A 22,225-nucleotide genomic window follows, 5' to 3' on the forward strand; every position below is an offset into this window, starting at 1 on the left:
TGATATACGTGTTTATAACAGGTGTTTTTTTTTCCCTTTCTTTCTTTTCTAACTTGGGGAAAGAAGGATGAGATGGAGAGAAAGCAGATTTTCATTGACTGAAAAATTTAAAGATAAAATAAAATAAAATAAAATAAAGGTCAGTAGCATGAACACACAGTTCATTTCAACCTGTAAACACCCAAAGTAATAACACAGTATAGCAAATAAAATTTGTTTTTTTAAAAAAAAAGTTTATTTGTTACAAAATGTTAAATACTAAAGCTAAAAACATATAAATTCAAGTCAGGCTATATTAAAAGACAAACATACCCTTCTGTTTGTGAAATTATTAAAAGTTTAAATTCAATGCATGCCTTAATGAAATAAAAATAACTCTTTTAAAAACCTTTTAACCTAATGTACTATGAGTTCAGTGTGTATGTACTTAGCTACAAATGAAATGTTAAATCTGACCTGGAAGGTAAAGTTACTGCATTATTTGAACATCTTCCATACCCAGTACAAAGTCACCTTGCTGGTTAGGATCAAGTATTTTATGCTGATGTATTCAGATGCTGTTACTAAAAATTCTGTATTTCAAGTCTAATCTTACTGTACAAATACAATGTAGTTAGGAGTGCACAAAGAATTAAATAGAATAGGCCTGGTACAGAAAGAAAAGGCCTCAGTCTTACTGTATACAGTATTACCTTCTCTAATTAAAATGGTTGTTAAATATATCCTAAGAGAATCAGAGATTAGCTCAAAGCACCTATTTAACTAGATAACTGTCATACACACAAACACATGCATACATGTACACAAACACACAAGCAAGAACTTACTTTGAATAATACTCATTTCCTCCAAGGTATTTTACAGGCATTTTCAAATACATTTTTTCCTGTGCTTTATTCCCAACCTTTTAAGAATTTCCAAAATTTTCATCTGAAACAGTCCCAAAGGGATTTGAAGCTTATGTGCTTCATTAATTAAAACTGAATCAAAAACTGAATCGGTTACTGATATGATGGATTCTAGAGCATATCACATCTGGATTTCTGAATCATAGCCAAATAAGATGGCAGTACAGCATTTTCATAATAAAACCATGCTCAACACCAATAATTCACTTCCAAGTCCAACTTCTCTGCTTCAGGATCAAACACTAACCAAATAGATGTTTCGGTTCAATTTAAATAATGAGATTTTCCAAAAACAATTTTATTTTGTCTGTTAACCTACATGCACAATTTTTATTTTCTTCAGTTTAAAGCCATTGACTTAGAATTTAAAATGATGCCATTTCTATGAGGGAGAAGGAAATGCTTATGAGAAATGAAATGTCATCCTTGAGTGAAAACATCTATAATCTACATTTCTAAATTAATCTCTGCCAAACAGAATTTATCAATGGCTGATTAACTTACAGGAGTTCAATGAAAAACTGATCACCAAATGTGTCCTCATCATTTCCCCAGGCATTGCCCAACTGAGATCCAGTTTGCTGGCTAGATGTCTGTTGGGACACTGTATATCTTATGCATCTGAGGGATAGATTTTTGCCATTTTGCCAAATTTTATACTCAAACTTTCCTTGACAAGGGTTCAAAGGTCTCTTCTTGATTTATAGACAAGGAGGCTAAAAGAAAGATCATAGGAGATGGAAAAGAAATGTGCCCACCAATATAAAGCAGTCTGGATCCTTTCAAACTTGTGAGTTTGGTCAATACATCTGATACATTCAATATAGAAGTGAAACAGCAATTCTTCCGTCCCTCCTACTGCTAGTTTCAGTGGATGTGGGTCTTAAGTCTTCCCTGTGACTTGCATCCCTTTCTTGGAACTATTTGTTTTTTTCTGATTACTCTTGTGCAAGGGTCCTGATAACACTCTTCACCTAGTCATTTAAAGTCAGCCACACAATCTTTTTTTTTAAAAGAAGGATTCCAGTCACCAGAGCCCTGGTGCTGATCTACACATACATAAGGGCCCTGTCATATCTCAAGCTTAGAAGATTATTTGCAATTCTTAAAAACCCCTTGAGTGTTTATTAGTGAAAACATTAGGAAGTAACTTTGCATGTAAATATCTTTAACCCCTTTACCTTCCTAGAATTAGTTGTTTTGATCAATATCACACATGTGGCCATATAACATATGGTCATTTGCACACACAAAAAAGGAAGTTATCAAACTTTGACAGGTCACTGTATTCCCATACTTACCTGCCAAAGGTGGGCCTGGGCTGCTCTGGCAGAGCAGAATCCTGGAAGGTGGCACCTTACCAAAAGTCAAGTAATTCTCTTATCATGCAAACTTCCTTCCAGCAAGACTCCATCCTCTCCTTCAATATCACTGGAATGATTCTTCTGACAAAGGAAATATTTGAGCAAAAGATAGTGCTACATCCCCTGCTCCATCAGGAATCTAGTTGGAAGCACCAGAGGCCCAAAGAGATGGGGAAGGGGTTTGGACAGAAGCTGGATCACTGAGAAGAAAAACCTAGAAGATCCCGTCGAGATGGCTCACTTGGCACCAATGTGAATACAAGTGGCATTTCACTTTCAAAATCTCAGGTATATGTCTACACCCCTGGGGCAGCTCTTAAGGCAGCCCCAAATCTGGAAGGTGGCAGAGGTTCATGAAATTTACCATCATAGAAATAGCCACAAACAGTTTCTCAACGTTCCCTATTTTAACATGACCATTAGATATAATGGAATTTATGTTTACTAATACTATGCCATTGGTTTTACAAAAACTAAATTAATTTAAACATTTCTTACCCGGAAGTTCACAATATTATGGAAGCAACACAGCGTTTTAAAAGAAGTGGCTGCACAGCAGCTTTCTAGGCTGACATAAAACCTTATTCTAGTCTACAGTATATCTGGATCCCTTTTAAGACCACAGGAGTAGTTATCTCAAAGAGAACTAACAAGCACACACTGTACCGTATGGTTGTTTGTTGAACATACGGGTATCGATTTCTGTCCTCACTAGAATTTTACTGGTGCCCACAGATCTTCCAGTCTTCACCATCAAACAGAAATACGATCTTCGAGTTACATGACTATGCAACGACATTTCCGGGAGTGAACATACTTCCTGTATTCTGCAAGTTGTTTCAAATATATGTTGGATGGCCATCTGTGCATCTCAACAAAACTGCGTTCTTCCGCTAAAAGTTTTAGGGGAGGAAAAAATGTTAGATACAAAATACTTTAACAAACACACATACATGCAACCAAAGGTTCTATAAGTTCATTTCAAACATATTTAAATATTATTCCTTCAAGTCTGCCTTAGTTTGTACAAATTCTAAGTCTACTGAAATCTCTTCTTAAAGTTGCTAGGATAAATAACAATTTAATAAATATTTAATAAATACTCAATTCCCTTGACCTACTTGAGCTCAACTACAGACACACACAGATGCTCATGCCCTTTATCTTGCTACCACCCACAAATATCCCTTGTTTATGAATGTCAGAATTCCTTTATCTGATGGTAATTTCTTATTATTCCATCTGTAATAACAAAGGGTTCTATTGGAAATGTCGATCCAGGGAGAGTTTTTAAAGACTTGATATTCTCTTACCTGACCCACTAAAACTGAAAATCTAGGTAAAAGAAAGCTGTCTTCACTTGGCCCCACTCAAGTTTCCCAAATTCATCACAAGTTGAAACCTATTTAGTAGTAGCAAGTAAGCTGAAGGAAGGGAAGGATATACAAGAATATACAAACACAATCTAGGCAAGACCCAACAGCAATTACACCCTCCACATGCACCCTCTGCAAAGCCCCATAACCAGACCAAAAAGGACCTATGTGGTTAGGTTGTATTTAGAGAGTTAGTTCACGGGGAACTTTCTGGGACATTCTCTCACCCTCTACACCCACTTCCTGTGTAGAACTTGGCAGAGCTAGGATTTAGAATTTAGGTCTCCTGATTTCTAGCCTAGAGCTCTTTATGCTAAAGGCAAATAAAGATAAGGGACTAGGAAGTCAACAAGCATTTATTAAGTGACTACTTTGTGCTGAGCACTGTGCTAAGGAAGAAGTGAAGAAATTGGTAGAAGAACAGGGAAGAGGAAACAAAAGAGAGAGGGAGTAAATGAACTGCACTTTAGCTGTAGGTAACTTTTGTTTGGATTTTAGAATTCTACTCAAAATTTTAAAAGATGAATTTCATAGGATCAAAGATGTACAGCCTTTGGGATCCAGAGACCATCTAATCCAAGCCCCTCTTTGCCTCATTTATGGGCAGTTAGGTGGCTCTGCCCAGGGGCTAGAGCACTGGAGACAGGAAAACCTGAGTTAACACCACCTCAGATACTTACTCCTTGTTGGATTCTGGGCAAGCTACTTAACCTCCGTTTGCCCAAGTTTCCTCATCTGTAAAAAATGGGAACAACAACAATAGCACCTCTGTCTTAGGTTTGTTGTGTGGATCAAACAAGATATTTGTAAGGTACTTTGCAAACCTTAAAGCACCATTCAAATTCTAGTTATTATTTGACATGATGAAAGTAAGGTCTAGGAAAATTTGGTAATGTGCCCAAGGTCATCCAGATAGAAAGCACCCAAAGCAGAATGTGAACTCTGGCTCCAGAGTCAGTGATCTTTCTACCATGCCAGACCATCTAGGGGGCAAAGAAGGAAATGAAAATGGGGGAGGGAGGAGGACAGGAGAAGGGGAAATTCAGACAGACTCAAGAGCCCTTGGAGAGAGGAGGTGGAAAGGTACCTAAGCCAAACCTTTTCTGCTTTTCAATTTGCCCTTGAGAATTAAAAATAAAACAAAACAAAAAATAAACCCTGACATTTCTAAAAACAAAGCTATGCATAGACAGAGACCAATGATGAAGGACTTCACAACAGTTCAAATTCCTTAAGACTAGCAGGTAAGAATTAATACTAACTTAGGTTTAATGGATGGTGGTGGATTCAATCCCTAGGTACAGACCTGGCTAAGAGATACAAAACAACATTAAAAAATAGAACCAAACTCAAGGTCATTGCACATGTGCTCCTGGGCTGGAGCTCAACTTTTGTGTTCCAAATCCTGAAGTAATAGGACTCATAGCATCTTCAGAGTTATAAGAGATCTCAGCCATCACCTTAGGTCAACTTCCCATAGACAGCAGTTCCTGAGGGGTCATTCAACTGCTGCTTTAAGAGACAAAACTTTAAGAGAAATTTATGCTGGAAAACATTCTTTATGCCACTATCACACACTGCATATATTCTAAGCCCAAACTTCTCTGTTACAGCAACGCGTACTTCCTTCAGCTCAAGAAGGTTCCACTGAGAAAGGTCAACGTTTAATTTGCAACTGGTGAGCTTAAGTAGGCAAAATTTAGGGGCTTCAAGTTTCATTCGTAATAAATATTTAAGTATACACTGCTAATTTCTAAAATGGGCTAATTTTTATACCAACATTTCATTCAAATTAATGATGAGCATATATAAATGGCTGGTTTGGAAGACGCTTTACTTATTATTTATTTGAGCCTCATAATTCTGTGAGGCAAGTGCTATTATCACCCCCATTTTACAGATAGGGAAACTGAGGATGAGTGAGATTAAGTGACTTGCCCAGGGTCACAGAGCTATCAAGTATATGAGGTAGGATTCGACTCATCCAAGTCCAGAGCCTACACACTACTTGTACTTTCAAGAGACAACTTGGTAATCTGCAGATACATATAAATTGTACATACATACTAACTACTTGCTCCTTTTTCCTTATCTAGATCACAACAGAAAGTACAGAGTGATATAAGCTAAAAACCATGCTATTTACCTAGAAGTCAAATCCAACACAATGTTCCTCTGCTTGGGCACCAGTAACAATACAGCAATTGTGACAACAATAAGGACCTTTGATTTGTGATAGATGATTAACCATACCCCTATTTTATCCCAATCGGTATTAATCAGTTTGATATGATTTCGTAAGGGTAATGATTCTAAGTTCTGTATATTAGGCCCCAGAGAGGTGCACTACTAGTTATAAAGTTCACTTGCCTAACCACAGGAATGCTGATGACCAAACCCAGTGTGGGTGAGGTGACCTAATATGATATGGAAAGTCCCCTAACATATTTTTGTATCTCTGGACCACCCTGTCTTGCCCACCATGAACAGGGGATCATCTTAGGACCATTTAGTAAGAGGAGATGACCACTGCCTTGCCTATCCTGTGACCATCCATGCTGATGCAACATTTCTGGCCTTCCTGGAGGATCAAAAGCACAGTCTATCAACCAATGAGATTCTGCATTTTACCATGCCTCTTTTGCATGTTTAGGTATTAAACCCCATAAAAGAAAGGTCCTGGGGAAAGGAGGCATCTCACATTCTAAGGCATTAGAGGGGGTCACGGATGCTTGAAGCTCTGCCTCAGTGGTTTTTCTTGCAGAATGGACAATTTTGGACCCCACAGATTTATTTCACTGGGGTAGGAATGTTCATCAATAATCCATAGTCTTAGACAGAACAGAAGGTCACACATTTAGAGGTAAAAGAGATTCAAAAGGCCATGTAGACCAAACCCCTTCATTTCACAGACTGGAAAACAAAGGATCAGAGATTGTGTCCAAAGCAAGTAACAGAAGTGACCAAGATGGGATCTGAATCTGCATCCTTGCTCCAAAGTCAAAGCTCTTCCTACTGTACCATGCCCCTTCTCTGAAGGGTTATAGGACTTCTCCATGATACAGTAATACATGATACTGTAAGTGCTAGTGGTCAGGTTTGAATTCGGGTCTTCTTGATTTTATTTATGGACTTTATTTAGGAGATGCATTGATTGCTGAAAATGTTTAAAAAATATATTTTAAAAAAGCTGTGTTTTTAACATGCCCCAAGAAAACGACACTATTTTGTATCTCTTTATTTTTCCTTACTCCTCTTCTTCTGAGCAGCTTTTTTTTTTTTTATACTTTTTGGTGAGGCAATCAGGGTTAAGTGACTTGCCCAGAGTCACATAGCTAGTTAACTGTCAAAGGTCAGATTTGAACTCAGGTCCCCCTGACTTCTCTTACTCCTGTTTTTCAAACTGATTCAGTGACTCCCTACTCTCCAGTCATCTCTTCGTTGCAGACCTCCCTGCTGCCTTGAAGAAACTTCTGTCCTGGTTCCCCTCACACCCCCACCTCCTGATCTGAGGAGGCCAATTTATATTCTTAGCATTCAGAACAGTGTTTGGCACACAGTCAGTATGTAATACATGGGTTTTTTCCTCATTCATTCAATTCACTAATTCATAATAACATGTCTTGTTTCTGTGAGAAACACGGTCTAAGTCAAAGTTGTCAAATTCCCAGCCTGTTGACCAAACCAGATTAAAATTGAGAAATGTTTAACAAAAAATAAATAAAAACACAACAAAGATAATGTTAATCTGTGATTTTCTAATATGCTGCCCACAGGGATGTTTCTATTTGAGTTTGACACCACTGGTCTAAGTAAATAACAACAGAGCTAAGAGAACTGCTTTTTCAATTAAGCCAGAAAGAGATGTGTTTTGTGTCCCCTCCAAGATGACTGAAATCATAAAAGTACCTTGGGCTGGCTGTAAGGTGATCTCATTTGTAAGGCATGTGGAGTACAGTGGAAGGAGCATGTGATAGGAAAACAGGAAACTTGGGTTCAAATCATAGCTCACATAGTTAGAGGAGAATAGGCAGGTCATGTCAATGCTCTGTAACGACTGTTTCTACATTTGTCAGAGGACAGGGTTGGAGTAAAGGTATTAAATCCTATGATCTGGGTTTAAATCCCAGCCTGGTCACTGACATGTATATGAATATGTATGTGCATGGACCCCATGGCCACCATTAAATAAGGTCTTGGTGTAGAATTCCAGGGACAGTTGAAATATAGTTAAACAGTAGCATATTAGGGAAGATAGGCATACAGATCATCAGCTCCCATATCGCTCAGCCCCTCCTCTTCTGCTATATTTGGGTCATGCTTCTTACTAGGGATATATTCATATTCAAACATATGCACAAAATTAATAAGCCATTATCGTCTTAGAGCTTTGCTAGTGAGTGGTTTTACAACCACCAAGGCAATTCTTGGCTGGGGGTTTGGGGAGAACAAAAGACAATAACTGATTCAATACAAAAATTCATAGAGCAAAGTGAGAGATTCTATCCTGGATCTTTCTTGGCAAATGAGTTAGCATCATTGGTTGGGGAGGCTGGGACAAGCTGGGGTCAGCATGAAAGTTTGGGTCTGGGCCATTTCCCCTTCCTATTGTTGTTCTGCCAGGCTGGTTTGAAAGGAAAAAGACAATAGTTTTTCAGAGTAGAGGGAGGAAGGAGAAATTCAATCTATACAAGGATAGACAGGGAGATGATCAGCCCACCGCCATGACCATTGTTAGATTAGGACTAGGAACAAGCTGAAGCTTAAGCTCTTTAATAAATAATTTAAGTACTGTATAAAGGGATCCAGCTTTTCTTCCGAATGTTTTGAACCACTCTATAGGGTAGCTAGGTGGCGCAGTGGATAGAGAGCTGGGCCTCAAAGTTAGGAAGACCTGAGTTCAAATCCGGCCTCAGACACTTACTAGCCATGTGACCCTGAGCAAGTCACTTTGTCCTGTTTGCCTCAGTTTTCTCATCTGTAAAATGAGCTGGAGAAGAAAATGAAAAAAAAAAAGCACTTGTTATCTTTGCTGGGAAACATACAAATGGGGTGAGAAATGTCTGACACGACTAATTGACTAAACAACAACAAATGGGGGACTGAAGTGGAAAGTGGCCTTTTTTTTCTTTTTGGCAGAGTTACCAGCATTGAACATTATCTACATGTCAAGCTTTATTATTCTCATAACTGTCACTGACAATGTGTATTGGCAAGAAGAATATGCCACAGCTTTCAGAAAGAATATTCTGTGACTTGGCAACTATGTAGAATGAATAAAAACAGGAGACACTCAGTGTATGAGCACAGCAGATAGACTAAATAATGAGTATCATGGAGAAGTCAGAGAGGGAAGAAAACAAGAGCTAACTACATGACCAAGTCTGTTGATTGGTTATGTAACTGGAAATGGGCTACCCTACTAATCAAAAGCCTGGATTGCCTTTTCCTGCAGCGCTCCAGGGCGACTGCAAGCAGAAAGGCCCTTCTAAGCCAAAGCCAACGTGTAGTCCATGAAGATGAGTCCCCGTTCTTTGCCTCTTTGTATTTATTCTTTCCTGTTTTGGGTGAAGAAGATTGGTGATGACCTTGTATGCTTTCCAAGTTCGGGAGTGACCACCAGAGTCTGGAGCAGTAGTCTCCACCGGGATTTGTTGGGAGCCAGGTGGGGAGGGGTGAGAGCCAGAGCCAACAGGAGCAGAAGTAGAGAGGACGGATTATCTACCCATTGGCCGTGCCACATCTGGAAGTAAACTTGGAGGAGGAAGAGAGTGTGTGTGTGTGTGTGTGTGTGTGTGTGTGTGTGTGCTGATAACATTAGAGAAAGACACCCCTAATTTCTCAGTTTCCCTTAGAGCTCTTAAGGGAGGATGGCACAGCCAGTTTCATTCTGGGAGGGCTAGGTTGGAGCCGCCTCTACTACATAAACATTTTCATATTCCTGAAATCAGAGTCGCTCACTGAACACAAAGGACTTTCAGTTTGTGTTCTTACATGTGAACTCTATTCTGGCCTTTTGTAGCTAGGTGGCTCAGGCGATAGAGTGCAGTGTGTGGAGTCAGGAACACTCCTCCTTGTGAGTTCAAATCTGGCCTGAGACACTTACTAGCTGTGTGACTGGGCAAATCACTTAACCCTGTCTGCCTCAGTTTCCTTATCTGTAAAATGAGCTGAAGAAGGAAATGGCAAATCACTCCAGTACTTTTGCCAAGAAAATCCCAAATGAGGTCACGAAGAGTCAGACATGACTGAACTGACTCAACCACAAAAAGTCTAGCCCTGTTAAAGGAAGGAAAAATGCAATACTGAGAGCTCTGTTAAAAGCGTGGGTGGGGATGTCTGTGAGCATTTGACAAATGTAAATTCCACTTTAATCATCTATTTGCAATGGTTTAAAATGTTTGAAAGAAAAAAGAAAATATCTTTTTATAGGATTTAAAATTGTTCCTTAGCAGTGTTTTTTTTCCCAATGCAGTAAAAGATCTAATACAATAGTCTGGCTGATTAAATATATGAAGATAACATCCCCAAATAAGAAGTGTGACCAAATACAGCAGAAGAGGAGGGACTGAGCAGCACAGGATCTGATGACCTGTGCCCTACACAGGTGCAACTCCATCACTGCCCTCTTTACATAATTAGCAGTGACACTCCCTGATATGTTACTGTTTGACTATATTTTTCATCTGATTCTCTTGATTTTGTGTCACATGTTCTTCCCATTGCACTCCACTTGTTTTACAATGAGATCACCTTAGGGCCAGCCCAAGGTACTTCTATGATTTCAGTCATCTTGGAGAGGACATAAAACAGAACTATCTGTGCCTCATATCCCACTCTCTCATATATATATATAATAATAGTATAGAAACACATCTGTTATGCACTTAGACCATGTATCTCACAGAAAAAAACATGTTATTATAAATTAGTAAACTGAATGAATGAAAAAGTATTTATGGCACGCTTACTTTGTGCCAAGTATTATGCTAATCAACGAGGATATAAATTGGCAGCCTCAGATCAGGAGGGGGAGGGGAATCAGGGCAGAAGTTTCTCCAAGACATCAGGGAGGTTGAGTAAGGAAGAGGTGGCTGGAGAGTAGGGAGTCACTGAATCAGTGTGAAAAAGGAGTGAGGAAAAAAACACACACACACACACACACACAAAATAGTGTAATTTTCTTGGGGTAAGTTCTAAAAACAGATTTCATTTTACAATAAATATTTACTGTTTTCAGTGATCAATATTATTTTTTCAAAATAAATATTTTGTAATAAAGAAAACACAAGATTGTGGAAAATGAAAACCAAAAGCAGAGGGGCTCATGGCAGCATAATTGCAGTGATCTTTTCATACCTTTAAATAGACATTAAAATCTCATTAGGGGAAACAGAATTTAAGTTTTATCCCTTCTCCTGAGATAGACAAAATTGTTCCTAATACCCTATGATCAGGGTACAAATCCTTTTACAGTTAGGAAAAATGCAAATATTCTGTGTTTGTATTTGGTCAAATTATAATACAGTATACCAATGAAATTTTAAAAAGGAAGAATCTTAAATGTACAGGCAGCTAGGTGACTCAGTGGATAGCATCCAGGGCTCAGAAAACTTGAGTTCAAATCCACCCTCTGACACTTACTAGCTATTTGTCCTGGGGTGAATCACTTAACCTCAGTTTGCCTCAGTTTCCTCAACTGTAAAGGGGGATAATAACAGTACCTACCTTACAGGTTTGTTGTGAGGATCAAATGAGATAATATTTGTAAAGCACTTTGAGCAGTGCCTGGCCCATAGTAAGCACAATATAAATGTTTATTATTATCATCATCATCATTATTATTATTATTATTATTGCATCTTCCAGGTATTGCAAAACCCTATGTAAATCATCTGTGTAAGGTTTTTATTTCTAGTTTACAAATGAACAATCAAAGGTGACCCAGTCAGGGGCACAAGCTAAAATAAGGGTGTTCTCTATCCTAATTAAGTGCTTTACCTATTTGCTTCTGAAGCCAGGCCACTTCCTTGTCACTCAGTCAGCTAATGGAAGCATATTTACTTTTGGAGGGGATGGGGGCAGGCTATATTTAAGTAGTCTTTTTTTCCTGCACAGAAAAGATTTTCAATAAATATTTGTTGATTTGATTAAAAATGCTTTCCTTTTCTCAAGAAAAGCCTACATTGTATTCAGAATTAATAATTACTTAATCGGCACACATTAAACAACCACTATGTGGCAGTTGCAACCACTATACTAAGTGCCAGGGATACAAAAACCTCCCAAAAATGAAATAAGCACTACTCTCCAGTAACATACACTCTACTGGCAGAGACGACAAGTATTTATATAAGTATATACCAAAAAAATTACAAAATAAGCACAAGTAGTCCAACAGAGACAAGGAAGGGAGATGCTAGAAGGCTTCATGTAGAAGGTGGGGCTTGAGCTGTGTCTTGAAAGAAGACCGAGAGCATGTGAGGATGAGGTAAGAAGGGAACGAATTCCAAGCAAGGGCTGGGACAAAAGTATGAACGCACAGGAAATGGAGGGGCAGTTGGTGAGGAATAGAGAAGGCCAGTTAGTTCAGGAAGGGGAAGTAATATATAATGAGGCTGTAAAGGTAGGCTGAGGCTAGGTTGTGAAGACTAAAAGCCAAACAGAGTCTATATTTTATCCTAGGGAGCTACTGGAGTTTATTGAGTAGGTAGTGACCTGGTCAGATCTGAGCTTTGGTACCTGTGTGGGGAATTGATTAGAGTGTGGCAGAATTGAGGCAGGCAGACCAATTAGAAGGCCACTACAATTGTCTTCAAGTCAGAGGGGTGACGGCCTCCACTAAGGTGATGGCTATGTGAGTGGACATTAGGAGTTGGTTTCCAGAGATGTTATGGGGGTAGGAAGGGCAAGATGTGGCAATTGATTAGGTATATGGGGTGATGGAAGGAAAGGAGTCAAAGTTACGAATCTGAAGGACTGGCGGACTGGTGGTACCTTCTACAGCAACAGAGAGGTTTGGTAAAGATGTGGGTGTGGGCAGAAAGATACTGAGTTCTGTTTCAGACATGCTGAGTCATATGAGCCATATACTTAAGAACAGGAACTACTATATACAAATGGTCCATTCTGATAGTTATTCTATTTGCTTTCTGTGTTGTTCAGTCATTTCAGTCATGTCCAACTCTTCATGATCCCATTTGGGTTTTCTTGGCAAAGATACTGGAGTGGTTTGCCATTCCCTGTGCAGCTCATTTTACAGTGAGGAAACTGAGGTAAACAGGGCTAATTAAGTGACTTGCCCAGGGTCATACTGCTAGTAAGTGTCTGAGGCTGCATTTGAATTCAGGTCTTCTGACTCCAGGCCCTCTAGGCACTCTATCCAATGAGCCACCTAGCTTCCCTATATAGTTACCTATTTTTATTTTTTATACTCAAACTCATTCTTTGTTTTGCTTTGATAGATCTCATGTACATAATTTTTGCTCTAGACATCTTGTAACAGCTTTTGGCTCAAAGCAGTAAAAGTCTAATATATACATATTTTTTAAGCTACTTGCTTCCTATATAATCACTTAAGTCTCTTTCTACTTTTATACATACACACACACACACACACACACACGTATATGTATATGTTTAGTTCATAAAAATTTTTCAGCATAGCCCCAAATCCAGATTTTGTTTCTCCTCAGAATATGCCAAAACCAGTGAGGCGATAAAAACAGACACACACAAAACAGGATCTCCCTATCCTAAGGGGTAATATTTCTCCTTCCCCTTCATACAAAAAAGGTAAGATACTTCAATGAATCACAATGGAAAATGCTGTCTGTCTCAAATGCTTTGAGTAGGTTTGAAGCCTGCTTACCCAGCACAGGGTGAACTGTTTACCTTAATGCAACACTTTGAATCCACATTTTTAAAAGGAATTTTCACTGTTATTCTCACAAGAACAATTGTACATTTCTGTTAATTACACCTCAAATCTGCAAAGTTTTCTTTTTAAAATAGGAATAGGCAAACTACCTGAAAGATCTTGAAAATCTGGCTTTTGACTGAAGATGAGGTAGTTAGTGGCAATAAAATGAAGGAGCCAGGTTGAAAGGCAATCAGAGTTGTGAAACTGCAAGAAAAAAGGGAATTAAAACAACACTGTATTCGATGATCACCAATGTTATTAGGATGAGGGAAAGACACAAGAGAAAATAATGCTGTGTCCTATAAACAAATTTAATATGACTCAGGACATGGTGTCCAAGGCATGTTAGAGAATAGATTCAACTCAGTCTTGACATAGATGATGCTTTCATGAGTCCATGTGTCAACCAACAGAAAACAGACCCGCCATAACAGCAAGTGTTGTTGTTGTTGCTGTTTTTATTGTTTTTTGTTTTTGTTTTGGAGGCAAAAGCGGAGGCTCCCTACATTGATAACAAAATGATAACATCTCATGTCCACAGAGTCTTCAGCACCTTTAGCAGGAAGCAACAGATCCTGAAGTCAAAACTATTTCTAAAGACGTTGGGGGATCCCACGTACTGCAAAATAGATAAAAATAATTCTTCGCAAGTTGAAATATATGCACCATTATTCTGAATGTTGTCTTCAATGACATTTAGTCAGACTTAAATTAAAAGTTGCAAATGTCTAAACCAAAAGGGAAAATGGAAAAACTAAGAAATGTAAAAAAAAGTTTCTTTGAATAAAAAAAATACTTTGCTTACAACTTATCTATTCTGTTGCCTACATTTACAAAATCCAATGCTTTATGAAACAAAAGAATAAATATTCTGCCTCACTTCCTGCTGCAGGAATTTTTTTTTTTAACTGACAAGAATAGACATAGGCTAGCACAGTATCAGCAAAATGGAGGCAAAAGCAAGGTACCAAGAGATAAAAATAACAAAATACCATTTTTTTTTCATGGCAAACAAAAGCAAGGAAGAAATGCACAACTAGAATACAACACCTGTGGCAAGAGCTTAAAAAGGTGATTGCAGGCAGAGCTCTGGGATGAAGCTAGCAAACATTCCCTGTGACAGCAGCCAGAGGCTAGGAGAGCTAGCCTAGGCCTCTAATTTAAACCTTTGAACCTAAGTCCAGGGAAATCACCAGGCATACCAATACCTGTTTAGCAGAGGCAAAATTGTGAGGAGGAAAGTGGGAAAAAAAAAACAAAAAACCTGGGGGAACCTGGAGACAAGGACAGGATTCCTATGAAAAAATTAAAGAATCATATGAAAATAGAGAATTAGGGAGGAAAGAAGCAATGTGGTCACGTCTCTGGAACAACCACAAAATATTATAGGGTAGGAATTAGTTACTACATAAAATGTAGGCTTTGATTTTGAGAAATGTCCCACCAACACACCTGCTTCTAAGTTAGAAGTGTATTCTGTGATTTGAAAGCAGATTTCCAGAACAAATTCTCATTATTTGCGAAACAATTCAAATGGGTTCTGACTAGAGGGAAGGAGACAGCCCTTGGAGTAACATAACAGAAATCACCACGGTGCTGCCAACATAGTGACCTCAACAGTCTTTTCTTCCCCAATTATCCTAATCAACCAATTCAGAGCATAACAGTCTACTAGAGGACAGAAACTATTCTGTACATCTTCCAGGATCATAGCACTCAATAAATAATAAATCGTCAATGCCAAAGCATGAGACTAAATTAGGTCTTAAGATCTGAAATCTTGAAGGAAAAATTCAAAAGAGTTTTTGAAAAAATAAAGGTCTAATTTGGAAGTACCTTAATATCAAATAATGGTCCTATTTCTTTCTTCTTTTTTTTTGTCCTATATAGAATCATAAAATGTTAGAGTTGGAAGCAACTTTAGAGATCATTTAGTCTAACTTTCTCATTCTGCATTTTCTCCCAAGTCACCTACTAAAATGTGACAATGTATGACAAGGGGAACCTGGCAAAGTAGAAAGAGTTCAGCACTACTCACGGTCCCTATCCAATGAACCCAAAGAACATGGCCAATCAATAACTGGATCAACTGCTTATATGAAGGACAGAACACCTAGCCTAAGAACTACCCAGTAAGTATGCAAATTGAAGTACAGTGCTGAGTGGTCATATATACAGAATTAAACACAGTTCCAAACTTTCTGTTCTGTGTAAATATTATTAAGACCTATGTGCCAAAGAAGAGATCAGCACTGAAATCTACCAGAAAAGATTCTATTCTCTAAGGAATACCTAACGTCTAGAAAGAGGCTATACAAATGGAGATTTTTAATGAATGGATGTATGTGCTAGACATAACAAAGGAAAAATACAATGATCACAAAAGAATATTGCAATAAAAGTTACTTCCAGAACACCAAATATTAGCCTCACCTTTACTGAGGCTGATTATAATTTCTCTCCTAGAGAAAAGAAGTATCAACAAAATGAAAGCAATGTGATTATCTGTACACCCAACTGACAAGTTAGGAAAACACAGGCGATCATTAAATTACCTTAGCTTTTTTAAGGAGGCCCACAACACTGAGGCTTGTCGTTGCCAGTTCCCTACTGGGCATACTCTGTAGTTGTGTAATGATGTAAAGCTCACAGATGTGCTGAAGTCGAGATACTTGGTACATCTCAGCACAAATCAAGAGAGACATAGCTTGCAGAATGCTGGCTGGAAAAAAAAAAGAGGAGAAGAATCAGAAAAAGAAATCAATAATATATCTTATATGTACTTTTTTAAAAATTTAAAAGTATTTTATTTTTCCAATTATATGTAAAGGCAATTTTCAATATTCTTTTTTTTTTTCCAGCAAGGCAATTGGGGTTAAGGGACTTGCCCAGGGTCACACAGCTAGTAAATGTCAAGTGTCTGGCCTGAGATCAGATTTGAACTCAGGTCCTCCTGACTTTCGGGTCAGTGCTCTATCCACTTCGCCACCTAGCTGCCTCAACATTCATTTTTTGAAAGATTAAGAGTTCCAAATTTTTCTCCCTCCTTCTCCTCTCTCCAAGATGGCAAGCAGATATAAGTTACATGTGTGTAATCACTCACACGCGCTTTTCAAAATCACATTGACCAAATCATAAAGTCAAACTATTAAGAAGCTTCTCAAATCCATTCCCCTACCTTTAGGCAACAGTAATCTTAAAATAAAGGAGAGAATCTGTTTTTAAAGATATCCTGAGAAGATCCTTTCCATACTCATACTAACCTACTCCAAGGTTATTTTAATACACCTTGCTGTTAAATAAATTTTCCTGCTAACTGGTCTCAGTCCTTCACTGTATGGAAACCTATTTTCTCCTCAGCTGAACTGGAAAAGATACGGTCACCATTCTATGGGTACAAAGTCTTCTCATGTTGAAAATTATCAACAATTCATACATCAGCATTTTCTTCTCCTGAATTTCCTCTCCAGTTTTTTTTTAAATAAATTATTTGTTGGTTTGAAACTTTCCTCATAGATAGGATTTTCCAGTCTTCTAGTCATCTTGGTAGTTTTCATCTTAACCCTCTTTTAAGTTCTTCACATTCCTCTAGCTATGTGGGTTATGATATAAGTGGCCAGAGTACTCTGAAAAGTGTCTGACTAATGTTGAGCGTAATAGGAAAATCATTTCAGGTACTGTATGCAATATTTCTAATGTTTGCATCCCAGCATTGAGCATGACTTGGTTATTTTCTCTGACTCATAGCTTTTCCACACCCTACTGGTAATAATTGCTGGTATTCGTACAGGGCTTTAAAATTTGTAAAGCATTTTGCAAACATTACCTCATTTGAGTCTCACAGCACTCGAAATAGGTATTATTGTGCTAGGTCACATAACCATCAAGGGTCACAGGTGGGATCTGAACCCAGATCTTCCTGTATCCAGGTCCAGTACTCTATCTACTATGCCACATTAGGTGCTCCATGGACTTGTACCCATCTTTAGTGACCTTCATTCTTTTTTGTTTTTTTCTGACATTTTTTGTTACTTGCTAGTTGCAACTTAGTTACTAAGAAATCAAACTTCTCTATCACTTCAAATATCTGAACAAGTCTCAAGTCTAAAGATTTGAATGGCCCTGCCTAAAATAACAAGATAGATTGTAACATGTAGGATAGTGAATGCAAGTGCACCACAAAACATCTGATGGTGAACACCACCTTTGCTTTTTATCTACTTAAGATCATATGATAGCAAGGAGGGAAAAGCTAGGTGGTGCAGTGGATAGAACACCACCCCTGGAGTCAGGAGGACTTGAGTTCAAATCCTGCCTCAGACCAGACACTTGACACTTACTAGCTATGTGATCCTGGGCAAGTCACTTAACCCCACTGCCTAACAACAAAAAAAAAGATCATATGATCAAAGATCTAGGGTGGGAGGGGCCATTGAATGCTACCCTTCATTTTATAGATGAGGAGAATAAGGCCCACAAAGGTAAAGTGATTTGTACAAGGCCACAGGAATTAAGTAGCAGAGCCTGGTTTCAAACTCGGCTTGTCTGGCTCCAATTTTGGCCTACTTTCTCCTCTTTGTTAGTAGAAACACATAAACAAAAGAAACTTGATTAACTGATCCTTACTTAACTACCTCCTCAATTAACAGATCCAATCATAATAACAGTCATCGGTCTAAGAAAAACAACCTATAAGACAAGAAATTTTGATTTTTACAACTTGCAAAACTTTCCACTGGATGGACTCATTACATGAATTTCAAATGGGAAGTAAGCTTATTTTTCTACTTTAGTGAATTATAATTCCAAAGGAAGGGAAGGATAGTTAAAAAAATAAATAAATAAAAAAGAAGTAAACCTCAAGAAGGAACTCTCACTGATAAGTGGCTTGCTGCTGCTCTCATTAATGGGCACCTAATGTCCTATCTAGTACATGTCACAATAGGCTTGTCACTTGGGCATTGGCTCCATGCCCATACTGTCATGTCCCTCAGGGATTGGGGGAAGGGGCCTCATAACATCCCCAAGGCACAAGTTTGGGCCAGAAGGACCAGAACAAGAGAGGCTTCCAATCTGTTGCTGACACATGGTTTTGGCTCCTAGCCCAGGAATGTCCTGGAGAGATCAGGACAAGGAAATTCTAGCACTCCCCTGGGCATCCTGAATGACTCTTCTGGAAGTGTCTTATGAAGATTTAGTTTAAACTTGGCCTTTCAGAACCAGTTTCTCCTTAGAACAATACAGAAGCCCGAGGGAGCAAAATGTATTGGACAGAATAATTTCAGATCTCTTAGGGATCTTCTGATCAAAAATCAGCCCTAAATCAGAGGTTCTCTTTCCCCTGACTCCTTTCCTCCCTACTCTGGGTAGCTGAAGCTTCCCCAAGATGAGTACCTACAAATTTGGAGGAGTCATAAACTCCCATAAGCCAGCCCCAGATCCCGGGGCCTTGGCACTCCATCTCCACAGTGATTTTAAAGCTTCATAGGGGTTTTATATCTGCCCCAAAGGGAATGTCCAGTTATTGGTCTTCAACTCAGACCACGCAAAGTGATTACACAAATATGATATAGTCTAAAACTTCTCACAGTTGCATAGAAACTCCTGTAAATTCAACTTCTGACACACCTTGAAAGAAAATGGATTTTATTGAAAATTAATTGATCAAAATAGATGAAAAGGAGTAACATAAGTAAAACCATGATCCAGCATCCCATGGATTGTAGATTCCACAAAGGCAGGGATTCTTAATCTTTTATCTTGAGATCCCAAGAACCTAACACTGCCTGGGGTACATAGAAGATGCTCAGTAAAACTTGCTAGACTGAACTGAAATGAACGTTAGCTTTGCTTACCTGGGCAACAGGAGTCTGTATACAGGTACTCTAGAAAGGAAAGGAAAGTCTCTTTGGAAACACCATAAACTGGAACCAGCACACTACTGGCTTCAAGGTAATTGCCATTAAACATAGCAGCCATCACCTTACAACGAGCCACCAGGACAGCTCTGTGGGCTGGCACAGTAGAGCCTGTGAAATTCAGAGAACAAGGTTTATAGTCAGAGAAGTTAAGTAAACTATAAATTACACCTTAAGATGGCCTGTCATTGGACCAATATGTATTCTAGATCAAGTATCTCACTCAGCAGAGTTTGGGCTTATTCTTAGAAGATGATTTTATGGGTCATGTTCAGTATAATTCAAAAGCACCTCCTCGGATATCCTTCAGTTGGCAAATAAATGAAACTTTAGATTGCATTTTGAATACAACAACTTATAAGTCAGCTAACTAGTTAATGCTTAATTTATAAATGCCAGGAAACAGAAACACCAAACTTATGTATGATAATTGACATTATTTCAACATTTAGAAAATGGTCCTTCCTAATTAACCTGAACTAACAATAATAACTAATCAACCACTAACACCATGTACTTCCCCAGGAAATGATACCACTCCTTCCTGGTTATTCCACTTATATATTCCTGGCTAAATTTGGCTAATCTGAAGAAGTAGTGGTGAGTGGCAATGAAAAAAGGGTGAAAGATATGTCGAGTTTCTGAGACAGGCCAGTAATGGGCCAGCAGTTTTTCCTGTAGGGGTCATGGTTAATAGTTCTAACCCTACTGATAAAGTTTAGGGTTGTCACCGAGACCAGTTGGCAGCACAACAGATAGAGCCCTGGGCCTGGAGTCAGGAAAACGAGTTCAAATTCAACCTCAAATGTTGACTAGCTATTTGACTCATCACTTAATGTCTGTTTGCCTCAGTTTCCTCAACTGTAAAATGGGAATAATAATAGCACTCCCCCCCCTCCCAGGGGTGTTATGAGGATCAAATGAGATATTTGTAAAGTGCTTAGCACAGTGCCTGGCACATAGTGGTGCTATATAAAAGCTGACTCCCTTCCTTCCTCTTTTTTGGGGATTGGCTTTCCAGAAGGGCTGCCATTTCCTTAGAAGTCTGTTTCTTCTCTGATGCACTACAGCTACTCTTGGGGGGAAATGGTTGCTTTAAAAACTCAGCCCCTTTACACTTGAAAAGAGCACAGCCTAGTCTCACTCTGAGCCCATTTAAAATACAGGGTATTCCAATGGGTATCATATTGCTTGCCTTCTCAACAGGTGAGGAAGTGGCTCATGGAAGGGAGAGAATTTGGAACTAAAAATGAAAAAATGAATGCTAAAAAAAACCCCAATTTTTAAATAAAGTAAAATAAAATAAGTTTTAGCAACTTAAAACTTGGAATATCCCATATAAAAGAATCTGAGAAACTAATAAAGCCTTGTCAGCTCTCTGTAGGAGCCACCTGCAAGCTAGGCAGCAAGAACAAAGGACACTGGCCTCCATGTTACGTCGCCACAAGAAGAGAGAACTCAACGGACGGATGGTAGGAAATGTTCACGGCTCCTTCCACCATAGGAAATGAAGAACCATGCTATCAACCTCGAGGATGATGCAAAAGCTACTGCTGGGGTGCGAAAATGAGTTACCAACAATATCTCCAGCATCAAAGAGATGAAAGAACTCCATTAACTGCTCAGTGTAGAATATTTACATACATTGGACTTCTTCCTGTGCAAGTTTCTGAGGCAGCATGGCATAATTCGTAGCACTACAGTTAAGTCAGGAAGACTGGGTTCAAATTCTGCCTCTGATACTTACTACTTGTATGACCCTGGGCAAGTCACTAAAACTCTCTGTATCCTAGATTCCTTATTTGTAAAATGGGGTTAATAATACCAAGGATCAAATGAAATAATTTATGTACGCCACTCTGCAAACTTAAAGCACTTTCTAAATATGACTCATCATCACCACTACATTCTCTTACAAAACTTTAAATAATCATTTTGTGCCCAGGTCAAGCAGTACAAATAGGCTAGGGGCAATATGCATGAAACACATCTTCAGATGCTGTTGGGGAGGCTGCAGCACAGAACACCTGGGGCATGGCCATGAGAAGAGCTATCTGGTAGCTTTCCATTTTAATAAATTATTCTAAGTGCTAGAGAGCTACGAATGCTCTCAGTCTCTTCTAAATTTTGATGTCCTGGTACAAATCCCCGATTACCCAGCCTCATTATGGTTCTACACCATTAGGCCTAAAAGGCAGCCCCAGCTCAACCTCCATGATTATCTTTCCAGCAAGTATAATTGTCCAAAAACTACCACCCATCAGCTGACCATACAATTTCTATACCAGCTCATAAAACTTGACATATGGACTCTTTTTCAGGGAAGAATAAGTCTTAACCCCTGTTGTGATTTAATCATCATACTTGTACCCAATTAGCACCATTCTCCCCTTTCTTTTCCTTACCCTTTTTAGGACTGTGCAGCTGAGTTCAAATAAGTTCTACAGTAATATAAGGAAACAGTTTTTCTAGAAAAGCATGCTAGTTGTCTCAGCTTGTATGTCTGTATTATCTATATACAGAGATCAACAATGTGGTCAAACGCACAATGGCATTAGACATACAACCTTAAGACTTACAGATTTAACTGGAATACAACCAAAAAATTTAAATATACCCTTTTAAACAAATCAAAAGACCCTACTGTTGTGGTATAAATAGTAAGAGTCCTATTGCACCAAGAAAGATACGGAGTGGGGCTGTGGGTGAGCAGGGAATTCACTAAGCCACCAGAACG

General features: G+C 38.7%; 1 protein-coding gene across 4 annotated transcripts in view; it reads right to left on the reverse strand.

Moving 5' to 3' along the window:
* Positions 1–212: 212 nt before the first annotated feature.
* RHOBTB3 (Rho related BTB domain containing 3) overlaps positions 213–22,225 on the reverse strand; it is an 83,450-nt gene continuing 61,437 nt past the window's right edge. For 2 of the 4 annotated variants that reach the window (XM_027838473.1, XM_027838472.1), the window contains exons 9-12: positions 19,426–19,599; positions 16,126–16,292; positions 13,678–13,774; positions 213–3,165 (exon numbers count right to left, since the gene is read on the reverse strand). In XM_027838473.1, coding sequence (XP_027694274.1) covers positions 3,050–3,165; positions 13,678–13,774; positions 16,126–16,292; positions 19,426–19,599 — 554 coding nt within the window. In that variant the 3' untranslated portion in view covers positions 213–3,049. Of the gene's footprint in view, positions 3,166–13,677; positions 13,775–13,840; positions 14,190–16,125; positions 16,293–19,425; positions 19,600–22,225 lie in introns of those variants that run through there. The other 2 variants (XM_027838475.1, XM_027838474.1) reach the window with 2 other exon arrangements.

This window comes from Vombatus ursinus, unplaced genomic scaffold (genome assembly GCF_900497805.2).
Source record: "Vombatus ursinus unplaced genomic scaffold, bare-nosed wombat genome assembly UNPS02014828.1, whole genome shotgun sequence".
NCBI lineage: Eukaryota > Metazoa > Chordata > Mammalia > Diprotodontia > Vombatidae > Vombatus > Vombatus ursinus.